A 20264-nucleotide genomic window follows, 5' to 3' on the forward strand; every position below is an offset into this window, starting at 1 on the left:
GCATCTGTGGAGCATTGGGAAATAAATACAGTAAAAACAAATCAATAATATTGGAAAATGTCAGAGTTGTTATGAAACACCTGGAAGTTCATTGTAGCGGATGGATTGCCTGCACAAATTGACAGATATAGGAGGGACACCTGTAGTGTATATGGGATGATGTAAAAAAAAATCTAGAGATTATTGTGGCCCGCCAGCGACCAGCAGAGCTGGTAGCAGATTCGGACAGTGAGGAGGTTGGGGAGGAATGTGGGCCAGTGCTGGAGTCTGGGGAAAGCTCTGATGAGGGCTCTTTGTTGGAGGCAGAGTGGGGACCAGAGCCATAATCCAGTTATCAGCTTCCTTCAGAGTCAGTCATCAGGGAGGCAGACTAACAGCTGGAGCCTGTTCCCAGTGTGTGCATGTACAGAGTTGCCAGACGAAGGGAACAGCTAAAGAACAGGGGTCGACCTGGGAGTAAGGCCACATGTGAATAATGAATGGCCCCTCCCAGAGGAAATAAAAGGGGAGCAAAAGGGGAGTGGAGTTTGCAGGAGATAATTAGTTCGCTTCATTGGTTCATGGCTCTCTGAGACTCCTTACCAAGTTTTGCAGAGATCGGCCTGTCAGTTCTGCAAGCCAGATAAGGTCTGTGAGTGTAAATCCTCCCTTGAAAGACTTTGCTGGATGTGAATGAGCGGAATTCACAGTCAATTAATAAAAGGGGTCTTTGTAGGGACAAGGAGTTTGCTTCATGCTCTTGGGAAGCCTCAGTCAGAGCAGAGGTATAGGAAGCCACAGAGATGACCCTGCAGAAGCCATCCAGAAACCATTAGAATAACAGCAGAGATGGAAGCAGCATGTGTTAAGTGAAGCTTGGTGGAAAAATACAGATAGTCCTCGACTTACGATCACAATTGAGCTGAAAAGTTTTGTTTGCTAAGTGAGACATTTGTTAAGTGAACTTTGCCCCCATTTTACAACCATTCTTGCCACCGTTGTTAAATTAATCCCTGCTGTTTTAAAGTTAGTAACACAGCTATTAAGTAAATCTGGCTTTCCCATTGACTTTGCTTGTCAGAAGGTCGCAGAAGTGTGATCACATGACTTTGGGGACACAGCAACGGTCATAAATGTGAGTCAGTTGCCAAGCGTCTGAATTTTGATCACGTGACCCGTGGGGATGCTTCATCGGTCATAAGTGAGAAAAATGGTCATAAGTCACTTTTTTCCATGCTGTTGTAACTTCAAACGCTTACTAAATGAACTGTTGTAAGTCGAGGACCTGTATTAGACCCCCAAAAAAGCACACTGCCTCCCCTTTTTAATTCCTGCGGGTATGAGATGAAGGCAAGATTGTGAAATTATTACTATATTTAAATTAAATATACAGGTAGTCCTAACTTAAGACCCCAATTGGGACCAGAACTTCCATTGCTAAGCAAGGCGGTTGTTAAATGAGTCATGTTTATGAACTTTTTTTTTGTTTCAGTTAAGCAAATTCCTGCCGTTCTTAAATGAATCACACGATTGATTGGTGAATCTGACTTCCACCCTTGACTTCGCTTGTCAGAAACCAGCTGAGAAGGCCTCAAGTGATGATCAGGTGACCCTGCAACTGTCATAAATATATTCGAATTCCAAAACACCTAAATTTTGATCATGTGGACCTTGAGGATGTTACGAAGGTTGTCGGGGTGAGGACTGGCCATAAATCATTTTTCTTTGCAGTGGCCACTAAATAAATGTTTGTAAGTCAAGGCTAAATTTGTAAGTCTACCAGAGGTGGGTTCCTACCAGTTTGCACCTATTCGGTAGAACCGGTTCATCAAATCTACCGAACCGGTTAGAAGAGGTTCCACCAGTGGACCCAGAAAGCAGGCCACACCTACAGAAGAGGTTCCAAAAATTTTTGAAACCCACCACTGGTCCTTGGATATGATTATTCTGCACTATCATGCTCATATTCATAAAACTCAGTGCCTCTGTCAAAGGTAAGGATGACTACTGCATTTGTGGTGCAATCAGAACATTGCGTGTGTTGAAGTTGTTTTAACGCAAACCAAAGATGCCTTTTAAAAAACAAGTTTACATCATATTCTTATGCATGCCAGTGCTGTGTGTGAGGTAACTTAAGGTGGTTTTGACAAGTGTCGTCGGCATCTTCATATCCGGTCACATGGGCTGCAAGCCACTCCCTCAAAGGAGGCCACACCCACAGAGTAGGTTCGAACAATTTTTGAAACCCACCACTGAAATCTACCTCATAGTTCTAATATTCCTGATGGGAATTCCTTTATAGAGCTGAAAAGATGGCAGTTGGGGCAATATAACTGAAGCCCTATCGTGCAACAGATGCAAAAACAAAGTGTTGAGGCTTCAGCTATGCCAACCATCTTGACTTTTACACACACACACACACACACACACACACACACACACACACCAGAGGTGATATTCTGCTGGTTCGCCCCAGTTTGGGCAGGAGGCTCCGCCCACCTGCTCAGACATCATCACGGACACTCTGCACATGCGCAGAATAGCAATAGCAATAGCAATAGCAATAGCAGTTAGACTTATATACCGCTTCATAGGGCATTCAGCCCTCTCTAAGCGGTTTACAGAGTCAGCATATCGCCCCCACAGTCTGGGTCCTCATTTCACCCGTGACCCGTCAAAACCGCGGACGACAAAATCGCGCTCGACGAAAGCGCGCATTTGATGTCATCACAGCGCGACGGAAAAAAATAAACATTGAAATAAAAATAAAATTAAAGCAGTTAGGTTAAGGGTTAGGGTTAGGGTTAGGGTTAGGGTTAGGTTTGGGGGGGTTAGGGTAAGGTTTTCGCTTTATTTTTACATTTATCGATCACAGCGCGATGTTTTCATCGCGCTGTGATGACGTCACGTACGCGCTTTCGTCGAGCGCGATTTTGTCGTCCGCGGTTTTGTGGTGGAACCATTTCACCCACCTCGGAAGGATGGAAGGATGAGTCAACCTTGAGCCGGTGAGATTAGAACCGCTGAACTGCAGATAACAGTCAGCTGAAGTGGCCTGCAGTACTGCATCCTAACCACTGCGCCACCTCGGCTCACTTCGCTCACACCCATGTGCTCCCAGTTCCGAACCAGTAACAAAAGTAAGAGGATTTCATCACACACACAGACACACACACACACACAGACACACACACACACGATAAACCTGCGCTCCAGCCTTGTGAATCAGCAAACCAATGTCAGCTTTTAATATAAATGTTCTCCGGCTGAAGCCAAACACCAAATGCCAAGCACAGCTAAACTTTTCAGAAACAAAACTGCTCTGCAAAAGAAGGCAGCCTCAAGGACTGATATAGCTCAAAGCGCGATTCTAAATTCAAAGAACTGTTCTCATCTTGAAACCACATAAACCTCATCTTATTGCTAAGACCAGCCCACATCAAATTTAAGTGTTTTTTCAATGAACTTTAAAAGAAAACAAAAAGAGACAGCTATAATTTTTTTTTTGTCCCTGTTTGAGACTGAAATTAGACAGCAGAGGTGCACAGTTCAAAGCCTCTGGCCTATAGGCAGTCCTCCTCTCTGTTTTTTGGCCCTGCAGGTCCTTTGTCCCTGAACAAATTAGCTGCTGAAATTTGGTTGCAAAATAGCAATTTAAATTTAATTCCTTTCCAAAACAAAAAACAAAAAATACCCCCACCCCTGTCTTTCTTTAGGCTTTACGTTAATATCAAAAGATTTTTTCAAGAATAGCTTCATGGTTCAAAAAAAAAAAAGAAAAGAAAGGCAATTAGAATATGAATTCAATACCTTTGGGCTGAGTTGATATTAGTGTGGGGTGAACTCCTGGTTTTGTCAGATGGTGCGGTTGAGGATTCATGTTGACTAACTCTCTGCTTAAAGAAGCCCTTTGAAATAAAAATTGAAAATGAAAGAACCGCAAACAAAAAGACCAAAAGTGTGGGGGGGAGGAAGCTAATTTATGCAACCACTTTGTTTCCATTCCTTAGCAGCCTCTATCAGTTTTGTCGATAAAGTAGAAGCTGGATTTTTGAATGCTTTCTCCCGGATTAAACTGCTATCCAACTATTTTGGAGGCTTTTTAAAAAAAACTTTAAAATCTTCGGCAGGTGTCAACTTCCAGGCTACTCCTATTTATTCCAACCTATTAAAACTACTACTATTTATTCAAAAAATAATATCAACCAATGGAACAGCTTGCCTTTGGAAGTTGTAGGGGCTTCATCACTTGAGACTTTCAAGAAAAGATTGGACAGAAATGGTGTAGGGTCCCCTGCTTGAGCGGGGGATTGGACTAGTTGACCTATAAGATCCCTTCCAACTCTGTTAATCTGTTAAACCCATTTATTGAAATAATAAATATTTCTTTTTCTCTCCTTGGGGTTCATATTAAGTCATTTATTACATCGGTGCACTCAAACCGGAACTTGTCATTTCTATAATCCAAAAATGGGTCCAGCCCCATTTAGAATGGAGTGCATGATGTGTTGTATTTTATATCTATCTTTCTTCACTATATCTTACTTTTTTTTCTTTTTTTGATTATTTTTGTACTGTAAGCCGCCCGGAGTCCTACGGGATTGGGCGGCATATAAATGTTATTAAACTTATAAACTTATAATAAATTTCATAAAACTATTCCTTTCTTCTTTTCATCATTAGGTGCTCTTTGGTGTTCAGATGAGGTCGCAATACAATTACGTAACACTTGGGAAGGAAAATGCAACCCACTAGCCCAGCGCTGGAAGTCAAGATGGAGAAAACCTGCACAGCTACCATGTATTTGCCCCTGGTGCTCAAGTAACTTGGCACAAAGGACACCCAAACACTGCAAAAGACCAGCATACTGAAGGTGATCAGCTTGGCTTCATTGAAACCTCCTGGCAACTCTCTGGCTAGGAAAGCCACGGTGAAACAGATGGCCGCCAGAATGCCCATGTAACCAAGAGCGCTGTAAAACATGGCGACAGACCCTTCGTTGCATTGCAGTACCAGCTGTCCAATCTGAGAATCGGGGTCAAGTTCTGGGAAGGGAGGAGAAATTCCAATCCAAGTCATGCAGATGCCACACTGGATTATGGACCCAGAGAGTACCACAGCCATTGCCAAATTCTTCCCCAGCCATTTGTTCATCTTGCTTCCTGGTTTTGTAGCCATGAATGCCAGCACCACAGTCAGAGTTTTGGCCAGCACAGCGGAGACAGCGATCGAAAAGATGATGCTAAAGGCGGTTTGGCGCAGGAGACAAGTCGCTTTCTGAGGGGGACCAATGAATAAGAAGGAGGATAAGAAGCAAAGCAGGAGGGAGACAAGGATGGTGTAGGTGAGCTTTTGGTTGTTGGCTTTGACCAATGGTGTGTCTAGGTATTTGATGAAGATTCCTAAAATTAGAATTGCAGTTAGGCTTAAGCAGAGGGCAAAGAAACTCAGAGTGATTCCCAGAGGTTCATCATAGGCTAGAAAGACTATAACCTTGGGGATACATTGATCTCTGCCATTGTTTGGATATTGAGCTTTGGAGCACTCATGACAATCAACTGCATCTGAAAAACACAATATATTTAGAAACTTCACCACCTGGTATTTTTCCACAATAATTGACATTTTCTCTTTCCTCCTCACTTTTATTGCAATTTCTTAACGAGCATCAAAATCTAGAATATGGGCCGTGTGGAAGAAGGCAAATCTAGAGATTGAAAGCTGCTTGAGATAATACTAACGCATCAGACTGCAGAGACACTTCCATGTCATTGACATTTGCAGCCCTCATCTCTAACACAGCAAGGTAAAGTTAATTGCAATTGTTTTATGCCTGCCCAAGTTAAATTATTATAGGGAACATATTGAGTCAATCAATCTAGGGGACTAGGGGTGACATGATAGCAGTGTTCCAATATCTCGGGGGCTGCCACAAAGAAGAGGGAGTCAAGCTATTCTCCAAAGCAACTGAGGGTAGGACAAGAAGCTATGGGTGGAAACTAATCAAGGAAAGAAGCAACCTAGAACTAAGGAGAAATTTCCTGACAGTTAGAACAGATTGATCAGTGGAACAATTTGCCTCCAGAAGTTGTGAATCCTCCAACACTGGAAGTTTTAAAGAAGATGTTGGATTTGTCTGAAGTGGTATAGGATTTGTCTGAAGTGGTGTAGGATTTCCTGCCTAAGCAGGGAGTTGGACTAGAAGACCTCCAAGGCCCCTTCCAATTCTGTTATTCTATATTCTAATCTCTCAGAAAGTGCCTTGGTTAAAGTTGCTAGAAGTCATGGCACAACATAATTTTTCACTCCACTCCATTAGCCAGGGTGTCGCAGTGGTTAGAGTGAAGTACTGCAGGCTACTTTTGCTGCCTGCCAGCTGCCTGCAATTTGGCAGTTCAAATCTCAGCGACCTAAGGTTGGCTCAGCCTTCCATCCTTCCAAGGTGGGTAAAATGAGGATCCAAATTGTTATGGGCAAAATGTTGATTCTGTAAACCTCTTACAAAGGGCTGTAAAGTAATGTAAAGCAATATATAAGTCTAAGTGCTATTGCTAATAAGAGAAATTGAAGCATATCCAATCCATGTTTGCCATATATTTGTATGCAAAATAAATATACAAACAAAATAGCTATCTGACATTTGCCCTGATTGGAAGCTTCTGGCTATACAGCTCCCCACTCTGCCATGCATTCAGTTGTGGGATTCACCAGTTGGCACCTATTCGGGAGAACCGGTTGGTACTTTCTAAGTAGTTCAGACTGATTGTTGGAAGAAATCTCCTTTTGTTTTTTTCCACTTTACAGGGCTAATCCTGTAAGGAAGGCAGGAAGGAAACATTCTGGTGTTGTTTCTAACCTAATCTTTATTGCCCTGCTTACAGAAACTGCCTCTCTGGTTAACCCTTATTACATTGTAACAGCTAAAGCAAAGCACCCATCGACCTGAGTGATACTGAGTTGGCCACACCCACCTAGTCACATGACCACCAAGCCCCACCTACCCAGGTGGTCATTAGGGCAGAGAACCGGTTGTTAAATTATTTGAATCCCACCACTGCATGCATTTAATTTAATTTTTTAGAGCTGTGAAGGTGAAATAATACTATGGCTGCACTTCTATTTTTGCATCAAGGGCTTTTTGACAGCTACTTTAGTTAAAGGTAGCTGCCATGGCTAGAGAACAGAAGAGAGAAAGAGGTATTTTTAAAACCACAGTTTCCAGTTTCCATATTTGAGGTAAATGGAATAGAATAGAATAGAATAATAACTTTATTGTCACTTTGAATGTACACTAATCGGCATACATTGAAATGAAATGTTGTTCAATTCACTCTCAAGGTGTGCATTTGGGCTCAATATGTTGAAGTACAAACTCTTTTAATCCAAATTCTTTGGATTTGAACTTGCAAAGATGACTAAAGTTGCTGTAAGACCTTCAGGAAACAAAAATTCTCTACCTTTGGTCATTCGACACATGCCATGTTTTCACAGCAACCTACCTGTGTGGGTAGAAATTGTCCCTTCTTTGCATGGGGCACAATCATGGCAGCACACTTGGCGTCTTTTAGAGATCACTTTGCGGTATCCTGGTTGGCAGGGTTCGGTACAGACGGAACGAGGCCTTGTCTGAAGAATGTCAAGGAAACAACACTGCTTGAGCACCTGTGTTTTATGTGTGCCAATACATTTGTGGGTTTTGTGTCAGCAATGCCTTATGGCCGTGAAGCCTTTTCCCCACCTTGAAATAGTTGCTATCCGAGGTAATCAGTTCTCTCCCGTCTCTAATGGTAGGCCTGGCCCTATGGAATGGATTCTGATCTGTGAAACCTTATGTTATTTATCTCTTAAAAGTCAAGCTGTTGCAAAATATTTCTTCCATATCTTCCCAGTAACAAAGAAGAGTGCCTACAATTTGATAAGCCTAATCAAGGTATTTTGTGTGAACTGTGTGATAAGGTTGGTTACAGTCACCCAATGTTACTTTATTGCTAACACATAACACCGTATAATCAAAACATGCTTTTCCCAATAGTAATGTATGGCTGTGAGAGTTGGACTATAAGGATGGCTGAGAATGAAAGAATTAATGTTTTCGAATTGTGGTGGTGAAGAAATCTAGTGAAGAGAAGGACCCGGGGAGACATGATAGCAGTGTTCCAATAGTTGAGGGGCTGTCCACAGATAGGAGGGGGTCAACCTATTTTTCCAAAGCGCTTGAAGGCCAGACAAGTAATAATGGATGGAAACTGATCAAGGAGAGATTCAGCCTAGAAATAAGGATAAATCTTTGGACAGTGAGAGCAATCAACCAATAGAACAGCTTGCCTTCAGAAGATGTGGGAGCTTCATCACTGGAAGCTGTCAAGAAGAGACTGGGCTGCCATGTGCCAGAAATGGTATAGGGTCTCCTGCTTGGGCAGGGACTAGATGACCTACAAGGTCCCTTCCAACTTGGTTATTCTTATTCTGTCTCTTGAGAGTCCCTTGGACTGCAAGGGAATCAAATCAGTCAGTGCTAAAGGAAATCAACCCTGATTGGTCTTTGGAAAGACAGATCCTGAAGCTGAAGCTCAAATGCTTTGGCCACCTAATGAGAAGAAAGGACTCAAGGGGAAAACCCTGATTTTGGGAAAGATGGAAGGCAAAAGGAGAAGGGGACGGCAGAAGATGGGACGGTTAGATAGTGTCATTGATGCAATGGGCATGAGCATGGACAAACTCCAGGAGACAATGGAAGATGGGGTGGGCAGAGAAGCCTGGTGTGCTACAGTCCACCAGGTCGTGAAAAGTTGGACACAACGTAGCAATTGAACAACAAAGAAGTAACACCTGGGAGATAGCAGTTGGCTATGGTTATTTTACAAATTCTGCTGAATTTCAACTCACACTTTTAATTCTTACATTAATTGGCTTTGTGGAGTTTCCTTCCCACCTGATTAAATGAGCTGGGCCACACAATAGCCTCTTCCTCAATGCTCATCACTAGGCCTGTAGAAATCCCACTCTCTAGTTTTCCCACGGTCTTCCGTACAGCCGACTTGTTTGGAAATACAATCAAATTCACAATGTCATAGTTGGTCACCAACTCCCTATCTTCGTCAAAAAATACCTCTTCTCCAATGATAGTGTTAAAGTGGACAGTTTTCAGAAAAGACTGAAGCTGGAATGAGAAAGGGAACACAACACATACACGTGTGCACGCGCACACACACACACACATCAGGTAAATCAATTTGAGAATGTCAGAAAAATATATCTGCAATAATTTTCTCTGGAATGCCCGGTGCACATAGAAATCAAGCCTTTATATTATAAAATGTAATATAAAGCTATAAGAAAGCTTCTGTAAAGCTTAAGAAAGTGAGGATTTAATACTGTATTATATACTTACAAGGTACTCCTCAACTTACAAATAATTCAGTTAGTTACAACAGTCATAGTTGTAATAATAAAATACATTCATCACAAATCATAAGATACAACACTCAGTGATGATAGATACCATAGATAGATAAATGGATGGATGGATGGATGGATGGATGGATGGATGGATGGGATGGGATGGGATGGGATGGGATGGGATGGGATGGGATGGGATGGGATGGGATGGGATGGGATAAGATAAGATAAGATAAGATAAGATAAGATAAGATAAGATAAGATAAGATAAGATAAGATAAGATAAGATAAGATAAGATAAGATAAGATAAGATAAGATAAGATAAGATAAGATAAGATAAAGATTATTGTTTTATTAAGAAAATTTATATGGCTGTCCAACTCATTCACAGTGATTCGGGGCAGATTATAAAGATAAAACCACCAAATATAAATACACGTAGAAAGATAGACAATAGACAGATACATAGATAGATAGGCAGAGAGACAGACAAGTATATTCAATCTTCAGTTTGTTTTTTATAGTGCTAGTGTTAGTGGTTGTTGTTTTTTCATTAGTTTGTCTTTTTGATCTCATGCTTGCTATTTTTAATAATACTTTTCTCAGATGACCTTCCCACATTGTCTGTTTCAGTGCTGACGGAAGTACCCCTTCCGACATTACAGGCTGAGCAGGGCTGAGTTACTGTATGTTAGAGCATTTGAAACAGTTTATATTACCAGTGAAAGAGATCAGCTCCTCCTTAAGAAGGCCCAGATGCTGAAATAAAACAAACACTTTCGCCCAGTGAGCTATTTCCCTGAATTTGCAGAAGTGTCACGAGGCAGAACCTGAGGGCTGTTTGACCCATGACATTCCCCAACCCCGTGCCTGCCACCCCCTCTCCATTTCTATATTTGTGTGAGGAACAAACAGGAAACAGCACAATGAAAACAACAAATCAGTGTGTGGGTTGCAGTGAAGCAAGAAAAGAAAAGAAAAAGCAAGAAATATTCATGCTGGGAATACCTCTTAGCAAACAGGATGGCAACACCACAAGTACGAGTATCAGCGAACCTCAAGAAAGCTTACGGAAGACACAGAAAAGATGAGCAAGACACCTAAGTGATCAAGTTCATTTATTTACACAATCTGTGGTCACCTCTGCTGCCCGTCCTCCTGAATTCCAGTATTATGAGGGCAAGAGAAAAACAATCCCCCATTCTTTCTTTTCACAACCCACCATGCTTCACTTCATGCTCCTCTCCCATGTCCCTGCTTAACAAACTCTCTCTTAAACTGAGCAGATTTAAGAGATTGCAACCTTTCCTTCACAGCCAGAACCATACACCTATATAGGGTATATAAGAACAGTATGGCATAAAGGACCAGGACCAGGATGGTGTTCCCATGTTCTTGTAATCTCCTTCACCGTGGATCTTCTCTGGGGTAGTTCTTCTGCCTTCGTCCAGGACCCAGTGAGGTCTAGGAATGAAGGTGCTGGATTAGGAATGAGGAATGAGGAATGAGGAAACCCAGGTTCTAATCATCCTTCAGCACAAAATCTGTTTGGGGACTCTGCCCATTCCTTCTTCTCAATCCTAGAGTGGTGTAATGGTGAAGGTTCTAGACTGGAATGAGGAGACCCAGGCTCTAGTCCCTCCTTAACCTGAACTCCTTAACTCCCTCAAGGAGACAGGTGATTGGTCCAAGGATAGAATACGAATGAAGGTAATAGACTGTGAGTGGGGGAATGAGGGAATTGGGTGGGGTTTAATTTACTCTCAAATCTCACTGCAAGACTTTGGACCAGGGGTGTCAAACTCAAGGCCAGATGCAGCCCACAGGGTGCTTAGATCTGGCCCATGGAACCACCCTGGAACAACAAAAGAGCAGCCCATGGTGCCTCTGTCAGTGAAAACAGAGTTCGAGAATGCCACTTGTGGCCCTTGCAATCTCCATTTTCGCTGGCAGAGGGTTGCAGGAGGCAGTCCCAGCCGAAAACAGAGCTCGGGAGCCCGTTTTCACTGGCTGAGCACTTGGGCCACCACAGGCGCCCCCGACACAAGTGACATGAAGCTGGCCACACCCAGCCTGGCCCCCAGAGGTCAAACAGAATCCTCAATGAAATGAAGTTTGACACCCCTGCTTTGGACCAATCCATGTCTACCTCTTGTGGGGCAAAATGGGTCTTGTGCTGCTACAAATAAAAATACTACATTCTGGTGGGTCTAAAATGAACCTATATTATGTTCTTGGAAGATATGGAGAAACTTGTCCCATAGAATTGCCAAGACTCAGACATGACTGAATGGGTGACATCATCATTATATTAGGTTCCTTTTTATATTAGCATATGAGGTAGGAAAGTTCATAAGCTCCTTCATTCCGTTCAGTCGTGTCTGATTCTTAGAGAGTGCCTGGCAAATTCCTGTAGGGTTCTTTTGCCAAGATTTTTTAAGAAATGTTTTGCCATTGCCTCCTTCCTAAGGGAGAGAGAAAATGACTGGACCAGGGCTGGCATTCACTTACTTTTCCTACCGGTTCACAAATGTAACCACATCCACACATGCACTCAGCCTTCCACCCTCAATTTCCAGTACCGGTTCAGGCGGTCCAAATCGGCTGGATATCACCTCTGGACTGGACCAAGGTTACCAACTGGTTTCGTAAGAGGTGGGTTCCTACTGGTTTGGCCCGGTTCAGCCGAATAGGTAGTAACTCAGCCGAACACATCCCTGAACCAGTTCTATCGGTGGTGCCATAGGTGCCACCATCTTGTGGGTTTTTTTTACTACTACACATACATGCATAGCCACATCAAGCACCCGCCTGCAGTGCACTCATGAGTGAACAGAAGCCGGAACCCCACCCTGGGTTTCATGCTCAGTCAGGGCTAAATTCATGGTCTCCCATTTTCTAGCCTGATGTTTAACCACTACACCAAGCTGGCTGCTTCGTGGCTGTACAGTGTATTTATGTACAATAAATAGCAAGATAAGGATGAATGATTTGCCATTTTTTTAAAAATGGTTGCCTAAAATGGTTTTCTTCAGCAATACAGCTGGCCTTGTTTGCATTATGGGGAAATTGTTCCAGCTTTTACTTTCTCCGTAATATCTCTGAGGAAGTTTAATAAATCAAACATACTATTCCAAATAGAGACATACATTATAAGTACATTCTTTTCTATAGCACTTAATTATTCTATAGATGTTTCATCTCAGTCATGCAAAATCCCTTTGCTGGTCAGTAAATATCAGCTCATATTTGATATTTTTTTCTGATGTTTTCCATAGTTTAATTGAGCAAAGATTTTACATAATTAACTTGCTTTAACTTGCTTGCTTGCTTTATTTATTTGTCATTTTTGCTGTAATTATAGAAGATTTCTGTTGGCTCAGCATGCTAGATAAAACTCAATAATCAATCAACCAAACAAAATCCTACAAATACCTTAAACAGTTTCCGAATTTGGGTAACACATTAAGCCATAACTTAACCACATAGGTTAAGTCTGGATTCGCCCAACATTTAGCGCTAAAATGTGGTTGGCTGACACACTAAAACCAATGTGGCTTTAATGTGTTATGTGAACATGATTGTTGTGTGAGGAATGTCTTCTGTATGTGGTTGCTTGGATCACATTGTGAAAAATGCTGAGTTTTCTATGAATTTTCTTTCTGGTGACATGTAAAGAAATACACAGACGTTACCCTGATGTCCTGGCACACAGGTTGAATTAGGTTAGTGATGGCTAGCCTTTTTGTTGCTGGGTGCTAAAAATGTGAGCACACGTGCGCACAATAGCATACATGTGTGCTGTAACGCAAAGCGCGCACAACCACCACCACCCCACACACTTCCCACCGCATTGCTCTCCTCCAAACTGAGCTTGGTATTTCCGCCGGGGGGCAGGGGAAGGCATTTTCACCCTTCCCAGGATCCAGAGGCTTTCCTGGAGCCTGGAGAAGGTGAAAATGGACTCTACTGCCCCCCCGGAGGCCTTACGGAACCCGGAGATGGATCATTTCCAAATTTCCGGTAGGCCTGTTGGGCCCATTTTTTGCTCTCCCCAGGCTCCAGAGGCTTTCCTGAAGCCTGGGGAGGGCAAAAACAGCCTCCCCCGGCCCTCCAGAAGGCTGAAAATCAGCTGATGGCTCATGTACTGGCACGTGCCAAAGGTTTGCCATCACGGATTTAGGTGATTTTCACTCATGGGCATCAGCTATTAACTAATGGGAACAAAAATGATGAACTATGGCATTACATCATAAGCCTTACCCTTTCATATATGAAAGCACCATTGGAGAGCCAGTAAATCCGAATCGAACCGAGCACTTTTAACATCCTGCATCAGAGAGTACATCCGGGCAATCAGGACGTCAAAAAGAACTTACATTGCCACTCTGATTGCTTCCGCCGAGTCGCGCCCAGCCGCCCTGTTCAGGATAACCCGTTCCCTCCTAAATAGGAGGGATACGGGTGATCCTTTGCAGGGCAGGGCTGAGGACTACGTCCAGTTTCTCGCGGATAAAGTTGCTCCGTTTCGGGCGGACCTGGACTCCAATCCTGCAGAACCAGCCGAGGCACTAAGGGATAATCTGGTAGGTCATCACTGGATTGATTTTCAAGCTGTTGCCCCTGAGGACGTGGACAAGGCTATGAGAGCTGTAGGTGCCTCCACATGCGTGCTGGACCCGTGCCCCTCCTGGCTGGTTGTTAACAGCAGGGAGGTGACACGGGGCTGGATCCAGGCGGTTGTTGCCGTCTCTCTTCGGGAGGGGGTCTTTCCCCCCACTTTAAAGGCGGCGGTGGTGAGACCCCTCCTGAAGAAACCATCCTTGGATCCAGCCGTTCTAAACAACTATCATCCAGTCTCCAATCTCCCCTTTGTGGGGAAGGTTGTTGAGAAGGTGGTGGCCTTTCAGCTCCAGCGGTCCTTGGAGGAAGCCAGTTATCTTGATCCATTCCAGTCTGGCTTCAGGCCTGGCTACAGCACAGAAACCGCTTTGGTCGCATTGACCGATGATCTCTGGAGAGCCAGGGATGGAGGCCACGCCTCCATCCTGGTACTCCTTGACCTCTCTGCGACTTTCGATACCATCGACCATGGTATCCTTCTGCGACGACTGCGGGAGGTGGGGGTGGGAGGCACTGTTTTACGGTGGTTCTCCTCTTATCTCTCGGACAGGTCGCAGTCGGTGTTAGTCGGAGGGCAGAGATCGACCCCTAAGCCCCTAACATATGGGGTGCTGCAGGGTTCGGTCCTGTCCCCTCTACTTTTTAATATCTACATGAAACCGCTGGGCGAGATCATTCGGAGGCACGGGATAAAATACCACCAGTATGCGGATGATACACAGTTGTATCTGTCCGCCCCGTGCCAACTCAATGAAGCGATGGACGTGATGAGCCAGGGCCTTGAGGCTGTTAGAGACTGGATGGGGGTTAACAAGCTTGTACTCAATCCAGATAAGACCGAGTGGCTGTTGTGCTTCCCTCCCACTAATTGGCCAAGTGTTCCATCTCTCAGGCTGGGGGGTCAAATACTACGCCCCTCAGACAGGGTCCGCAACTTGGGAGTCCTCCTGGACCCACAGCTGACTTTTGAACATCATTTGTCAGCTGTGACCAGGGGGGCATTTGCCCAGGTTCGCCTGGTGCACCAGTTGCGTCCCTACCTGAACCGGGAGGCTCTCACAACAGTCACTCGTGCCCTTGTGGCCTCTAGGCTGGAGTACTGCAATGTGCTCTACATGGGGCTGCCCTTGAAGAGTATTTGGCGACTTCAGCTAGTCCAGAATGCAGCCGCGCGAGTGATCGTAGGTGCACCTCATTTCACCCACATAACACCTATCCTCCGCGAGCTGCACTGGCTGCCTGTTGATCTCCGGGTGCGCTTCAAGGTGCTAGTTGTCACCTACAAAGCCCTTCATGGTATTGGATCTGGGTACTTGAGAGACTGCCTACTGCCAATTACCTCCACTAGGCCAATAAGATCCCATAGATTAGGCCTCCTCCGAATTCCATCAGCCGGTCAATGTCGACTGGCAACTACCCGGAGGAGAGCCTTCTCGGTGGCTGCTCCAACCCTATTGAACGAACTCCCCGTGGAGATTTGTACCCTCACCACCCTCCAGACCTTCCGCGTAGCCCTTAAAACCTGGCTGTCCTGACAGGCCTGGGACTAAAGACTTCAACCCCACCCGAATAGTATGACTGTTGTGCTTTTTTAACGATGTATTGTCTTCATGTGTATAACTTGTTTTGTCCTTCCCTCCCCCTGAACTGTGAGCCGCCCTGAGTCCTCTCAGGGAAAAGGGCGGCATACAAATAAAGTTAAATCCAAATCCAAATTCTTCACATTCAGCAGCAGTCACTCCTGCCTGATGAAACTCTTCTTGCCTTACAACTTCCAGGAGACTAGATAAAGATGTATAGTCATAGTATTTGCATCACGCTGTCACAAGTCAATGTTTCATCATGAATTTGCTCCTTTACGAAAGCCTGTGATATATCTTACATGGCAAAACATGTCTTGGGAAACATCCTTAGATCTGGTCAAAACCACAATCTGTCTACCCTAAAATTGTCCATTCGAGCCTTTTCCAATCTTCAGATATACAAACACAACAACTCTCCAAATACCTAACAATATAGGGGATGCTACATTAACCTTCTGTGATTTACGATTCACAGCACAGGAGGTCAATAGAGTCTATGAAAGTGCTCTCTAGGCCTTTCAGCAAATGAAGGATCCAATCACCCATTGTTTTAAAAAAATGAATGTAGAGGGACCAAGTCTATAGGCTGGAAGGAAACAGCAGCAGTCATTCCCAGAGCTGGAATGAAATAAAAAGATTCTGGAAAAGAAAACCATCCAACATGTAAGATTCACTTTAGCTTGTAATTTAAGTGGAATTCACTCTCACCTTCCATGGTTGTAGAAGGTTTGGAAGATCTACCTTGTCTTCTTTTCTAATGACAACATGGCTAGATAAGGATGTGAAGATATCCTGGAGGGCGTGTGCCACAGCATAGACTGTGTGGTAGATGTTGTAGCTCTCCGGGGACATTTCTTTTTCGGGCCAATCTGGGAGGAACCCTGCCATGTTTCTTCTCACAAGGCCCCGTTTCCATGTCTTCCTTGACAATCTATTGTTGGAATCATGGAAGTCAAACATTTCTGACCAAACAACTTCAAGGGAATCATCTTGAATCAAAATAAGTTCATGGAATTTGGATCTTTGGTTTCCCTGGATGGTGAAGGTTAGTGCTCCATGGAAGGGTTTGATGTCCCAATATCTAAAAGTTGTGCTTAAGGTGAAACCCCACAAAGCTGTGGAGATCCAAACTTTCCCCAGAGGGGTTTGATTGGCTTCTTCAATGTTGGACAACATCAGAGGCAACAAAAGCATTGTGTCAAGATCCCCATAATAAATGAGCACCTTGCTTGTCCAGTGTGTAAGAAGAGCATCAAAATGCGAGAATATCTCATAAAAATCATTAACCTTCTCAATATGAATTTGTGGAATCTTAAATGTGAAGGCTACACAGATCCCACTCTTGAAGACCATTGTCTCAATGGTCTTCATAAACCAAACTCCGCCATCATGTTTGGGGGCAATGAGTCCAATCCATGTCCACTGAAAATGCAGGAGCAGCTTCATGATCCCCATGTACTGTGAGGTTTCCTTTGGGTTCATCCAGAAAGAGGAAGGGAACTGGGCTTTATCACTCAGAATGTAGTTAACAAAGCCATAAGTGAGCTAGTGAGGAAAAGAATCAATGCTTAGTGTTGAAAAATAGCACTCAGTCTCTTTTAAAAATAATAATAATCTGAAATAGCTTTAGCCTCTCTGTGAAGTCTGATCAAGGGGTGTTCAAAAGTTCATCTTCCTGGATTGATTCAGCTTTACTTAGAATAATTTATTTTTATTTTATTAATCAACTCTTAAAACTTCTCGTTTCCCTCACAGTGGGATACTGGGTAGTGTACAAATCAAACATTAAACATAAAAAGAATATATACAATTTAGTTTTTTATTTTTAAAAAAGAATGTAGCTTTTCTTAGTTCTAGGCTCCTTATTCCCAGACCCCATAAGGACCACTGACGTGCTAAATCTTCTGAGCATATCTGCGCCAGATTTTACCACCAGAATATAATTAATTGTTATAAAAGGATTGTTTTTCAGTATAATTTTCATTGCTATTCGGTTTTTTCTTAATTCTAAAATACATGTGATGTCTTGTAATAGTAGCTCCAGGATAATAAATAATATATTTCATGTTAGAATGTCACACAGAAACATAATGCCCATCAGTCTGCCATTTTCAAATGCATTTTTAAATTTATTTTCAATAATCCATATTAACTTGCTATATATTTACAATAATTTTCAAACAATTTGCATAATGTCAGGTTTAGAATTGAGAAAGTAACAAAAGGCAATCTTCTATTCAAACCCCGGTTGCTTATCATTGTTTTTCTGACGTCTTAAAATTGGAATTGCTTTGCATTTCTATCTACTGGTCCAAACTGTGTCTTTAATTCTGTGAAATTTATCATATCTAATACAGGTATGTGTTTTATAGAAAAACAATGATATATTATTTCTAGTATATACATTTCCACATGGTCACTTTTACAAATGATCTTCTGTAATCACATATTTCTCCAGTCTATACATTTCTATGTAAATGTTTATTGAAATATTTAACTTTATTAATACAATATTGCAAATAAATATTAACATTTAAAGCCCACTCCAGTTTGCATATAGATTCACGGCATGCAAAATATAAAACTTGAGAACAAATATAGTACATTCCTCTCTCTTCCATATTTCTGATATTGCTTTAAATATATACTTATATCCCCTAAGTTGTATAGAAGATGTTTATGGAAGTTGCCTGAAAATATGTAATAAATAATACCCAAAGGAAATTTAGAAAACATTCTGAAAGCAAATCTATAAAGTAGAAATTATTTTCCTCCATTGTTCTTAAAAAGAACAATTCATGTGATTTCCATTCTTTGTTCTTTCTTGGGCCTCACTGAACAAGGTGCAAGGGGAACCTCCAGAGGTTCATTCTATATAGACTTTCTTCTTCGGTCAGAAATCCAGAACCACCATTCAAAGTCTATCAGTTCATATTCTTATATATATCACAATTTATTTGTGGCAGACTTCAATAAAAAGCTCACATACTGAAGAAAAGAACTGGCATGCTCTACATTGTCCACACAATGTCCTTTTTCAAACTGTTGTAGAATTGATGGAAGTGGTTCACTCAAAAGTAGGGACTTATTCATACCTGAGGGATCTTGTAAATGCTTAACAAGGTAGCCATCTGAAAGAAAGTTTCAAAGTCCCCTCCTTGAATCACAGCCAAAGCAATTTCTTCCCTTCCACACTTGAAATTAGGGACCATCCCATGACTGGAAGAAAGTATATCTATGGTGGCGTCATAGGTTGTCCTTGTGCTGAAACAATTTTCATAGATATTGTAGCCGAGAGTAATATTGGGCAACAGCAGGGAGTTTTGGTTGATCTCCTCTATGGCTATTAAGATGGCAAAGATATGTTGGAAGTTCCTTTCCAGTAACCTAGAATAAAAGTTCAACTGGACATCAGCCCGTTTAAATGCTATTTCTTAAAGGTAAAGTTCCCCTTGCACATATGTGCTAGTCATTCACGACTCTAGGGGATGGTGTGCATCTCTGTTTCAAAGCTGAATAGCCAGCGCTGTCCGAAGATGTCTCCCTGACCATGTGGCCAGCATGACTAAATGCTGAAGGTGCATGGAACGCTGTTACCTCCCCACCAAGGTGGTTCCTATTTTTTTACTTGCATTTTTACATGCTTTCAAACTGCTAGGTTGGCAGAAGCTGGGACAAGTAACGGGAGCTCACTCCGTTATGCGGCATTAGGGATGTGAACTGCCAAACTGCCTAGCCTTCTGATCAACAAGCTCATTGTCTTAGTCACTGAACCACCATGTCCCTTTTGCTATTTCTTAAGCTTGCTCTTTCAACTAAAAATCTCATTGTACTGAACATTTCAAAGGAATTGCTCCTTCAAAAGCTTTTAACCCATCCATTTGAATCCCAGATAAGGTAGCTCCAAGATGTCTCCAAGAAGACATCACACTAGAAAATGATAGTTTTTTTTAAAAAAAAATCAGCATTCCTGAAATCTCAATAAAAAGCAAAGTGTGGACAACAACTTTCCAAGAACAGGTGTCAAAAAGGAAATAAATAAGGAATTTAGGTATTGATAAAGTGTTCTCAAGTTGGTGTCATCTCTTAATGACTACATATCTTATGATTTATCCACTGGCTCATACTTCACTAAAATCCTCGTGTGAACCCTGGTGTTTCCTCTCTTCACTTTGTAACATCTCTCATATTTTAAAGCACTTTATTTTTTCCAAAATTGGGAATCTAAGAGTATGCTACTACTGGTTTTAGAAAAAACAACCTACATTTCTGATTGCACCGAGGAAGAACTAAATTGGAGAAGGACAAATTGAAAGCTAACTTACGGGAAAAAGTCTCTGGAAGGGTCAGATCTGAATGTGTGTGTTGGATACACGGCTGTCCTGGTGGGTATGACTCCAGCAACGAGGTAGTCCCCCCATTGATAATAGTTATAAGGATACATTTTTTGCATTGACCGACCTGGTCTTTGAGTTGTTACTGCCCCAAAGTTCAAATAAAGCAGTAATAGCAGAACTGTCATCTTTAAAAAAAAATACACTGACTTTGTAGAAGGCTTACCTTTAGTACTTAAAAAGATATTTCTGATTTTTAGAAGGATTGAACCTACATGGTTCCTAATTTATGGGAATCCAAAGCTCGAATCATAGTAACTATTGGTACAATTATCTATCACACTT

General features: G+C 42.5%; 1 protein-coding gene across 1 annotated transcript; it reads right to left on the bottom strand.

Annotated features, from left to right (window-relative positions):
• Positions 1-4635: 4635 nt before the first annotated feature.
• LOC148047860 (vomeronasal type-2 receptor 26-like) lies at positions 4636-20038 on the bottom strand. Its single transcript, XM_087708174.1, has 6 exons — positions 19911-20038; positions 18681-18972; positions 16288-17130; positions 8912-9133; positions 7479-7605; positions 4636-5543 (listed from the first exon to the last, which is right to left on the bottom strand). Exons 1-6 carry the CDS (start codon positions 20036-20038, stop codon positions 4636-4638), a joined length of 2520 nt encoding a protein of 839 aa, XP_087564300.1.
• Positions 20039-20264: the final 226 nt, after the last annotated feature.

The sequence above is a fragment of the Thamnophis sirtalis genome, unplaced genomic scaffold (assembly GCF_051295495.1).
Source record: "Thamnophis sirtalis isolate CommonGarterSnake01/CBP01778 unplaced genomic scaffold, rThaSir2_p1.2 scaffold_3, whole genome shotgun sequence".
Lineage (NCBI taxonomy): Eukaryota > Metazoa > Chordata > Lepidosauria > Squamata > Natricidae > Thamnophis > Thamnophis sirtalis.

Coding starts and splice junctions, on each gene's coding strand:
- LOC148047860 (XM_087708174.1), bottom strand. CDS start 20,038: ATGCAAAAAATGTATCCTTATAACTATTATCAATGGGGGGACTACCTC. Junction 17,131..18,680: donor GCATTTACAAGATCCCTCAG/GTATGAATAAGT, acceptor TTTCCTCACTAG/CTCACTTATGGCTTTGTTAA. Junction 9,134..16,287: donor TACAACCATGGAAGGTGAGA/GTGAATTCCACT, acceptor TTCCAGCTTCAG/TCTTTTCTGAAAACTGTCCA.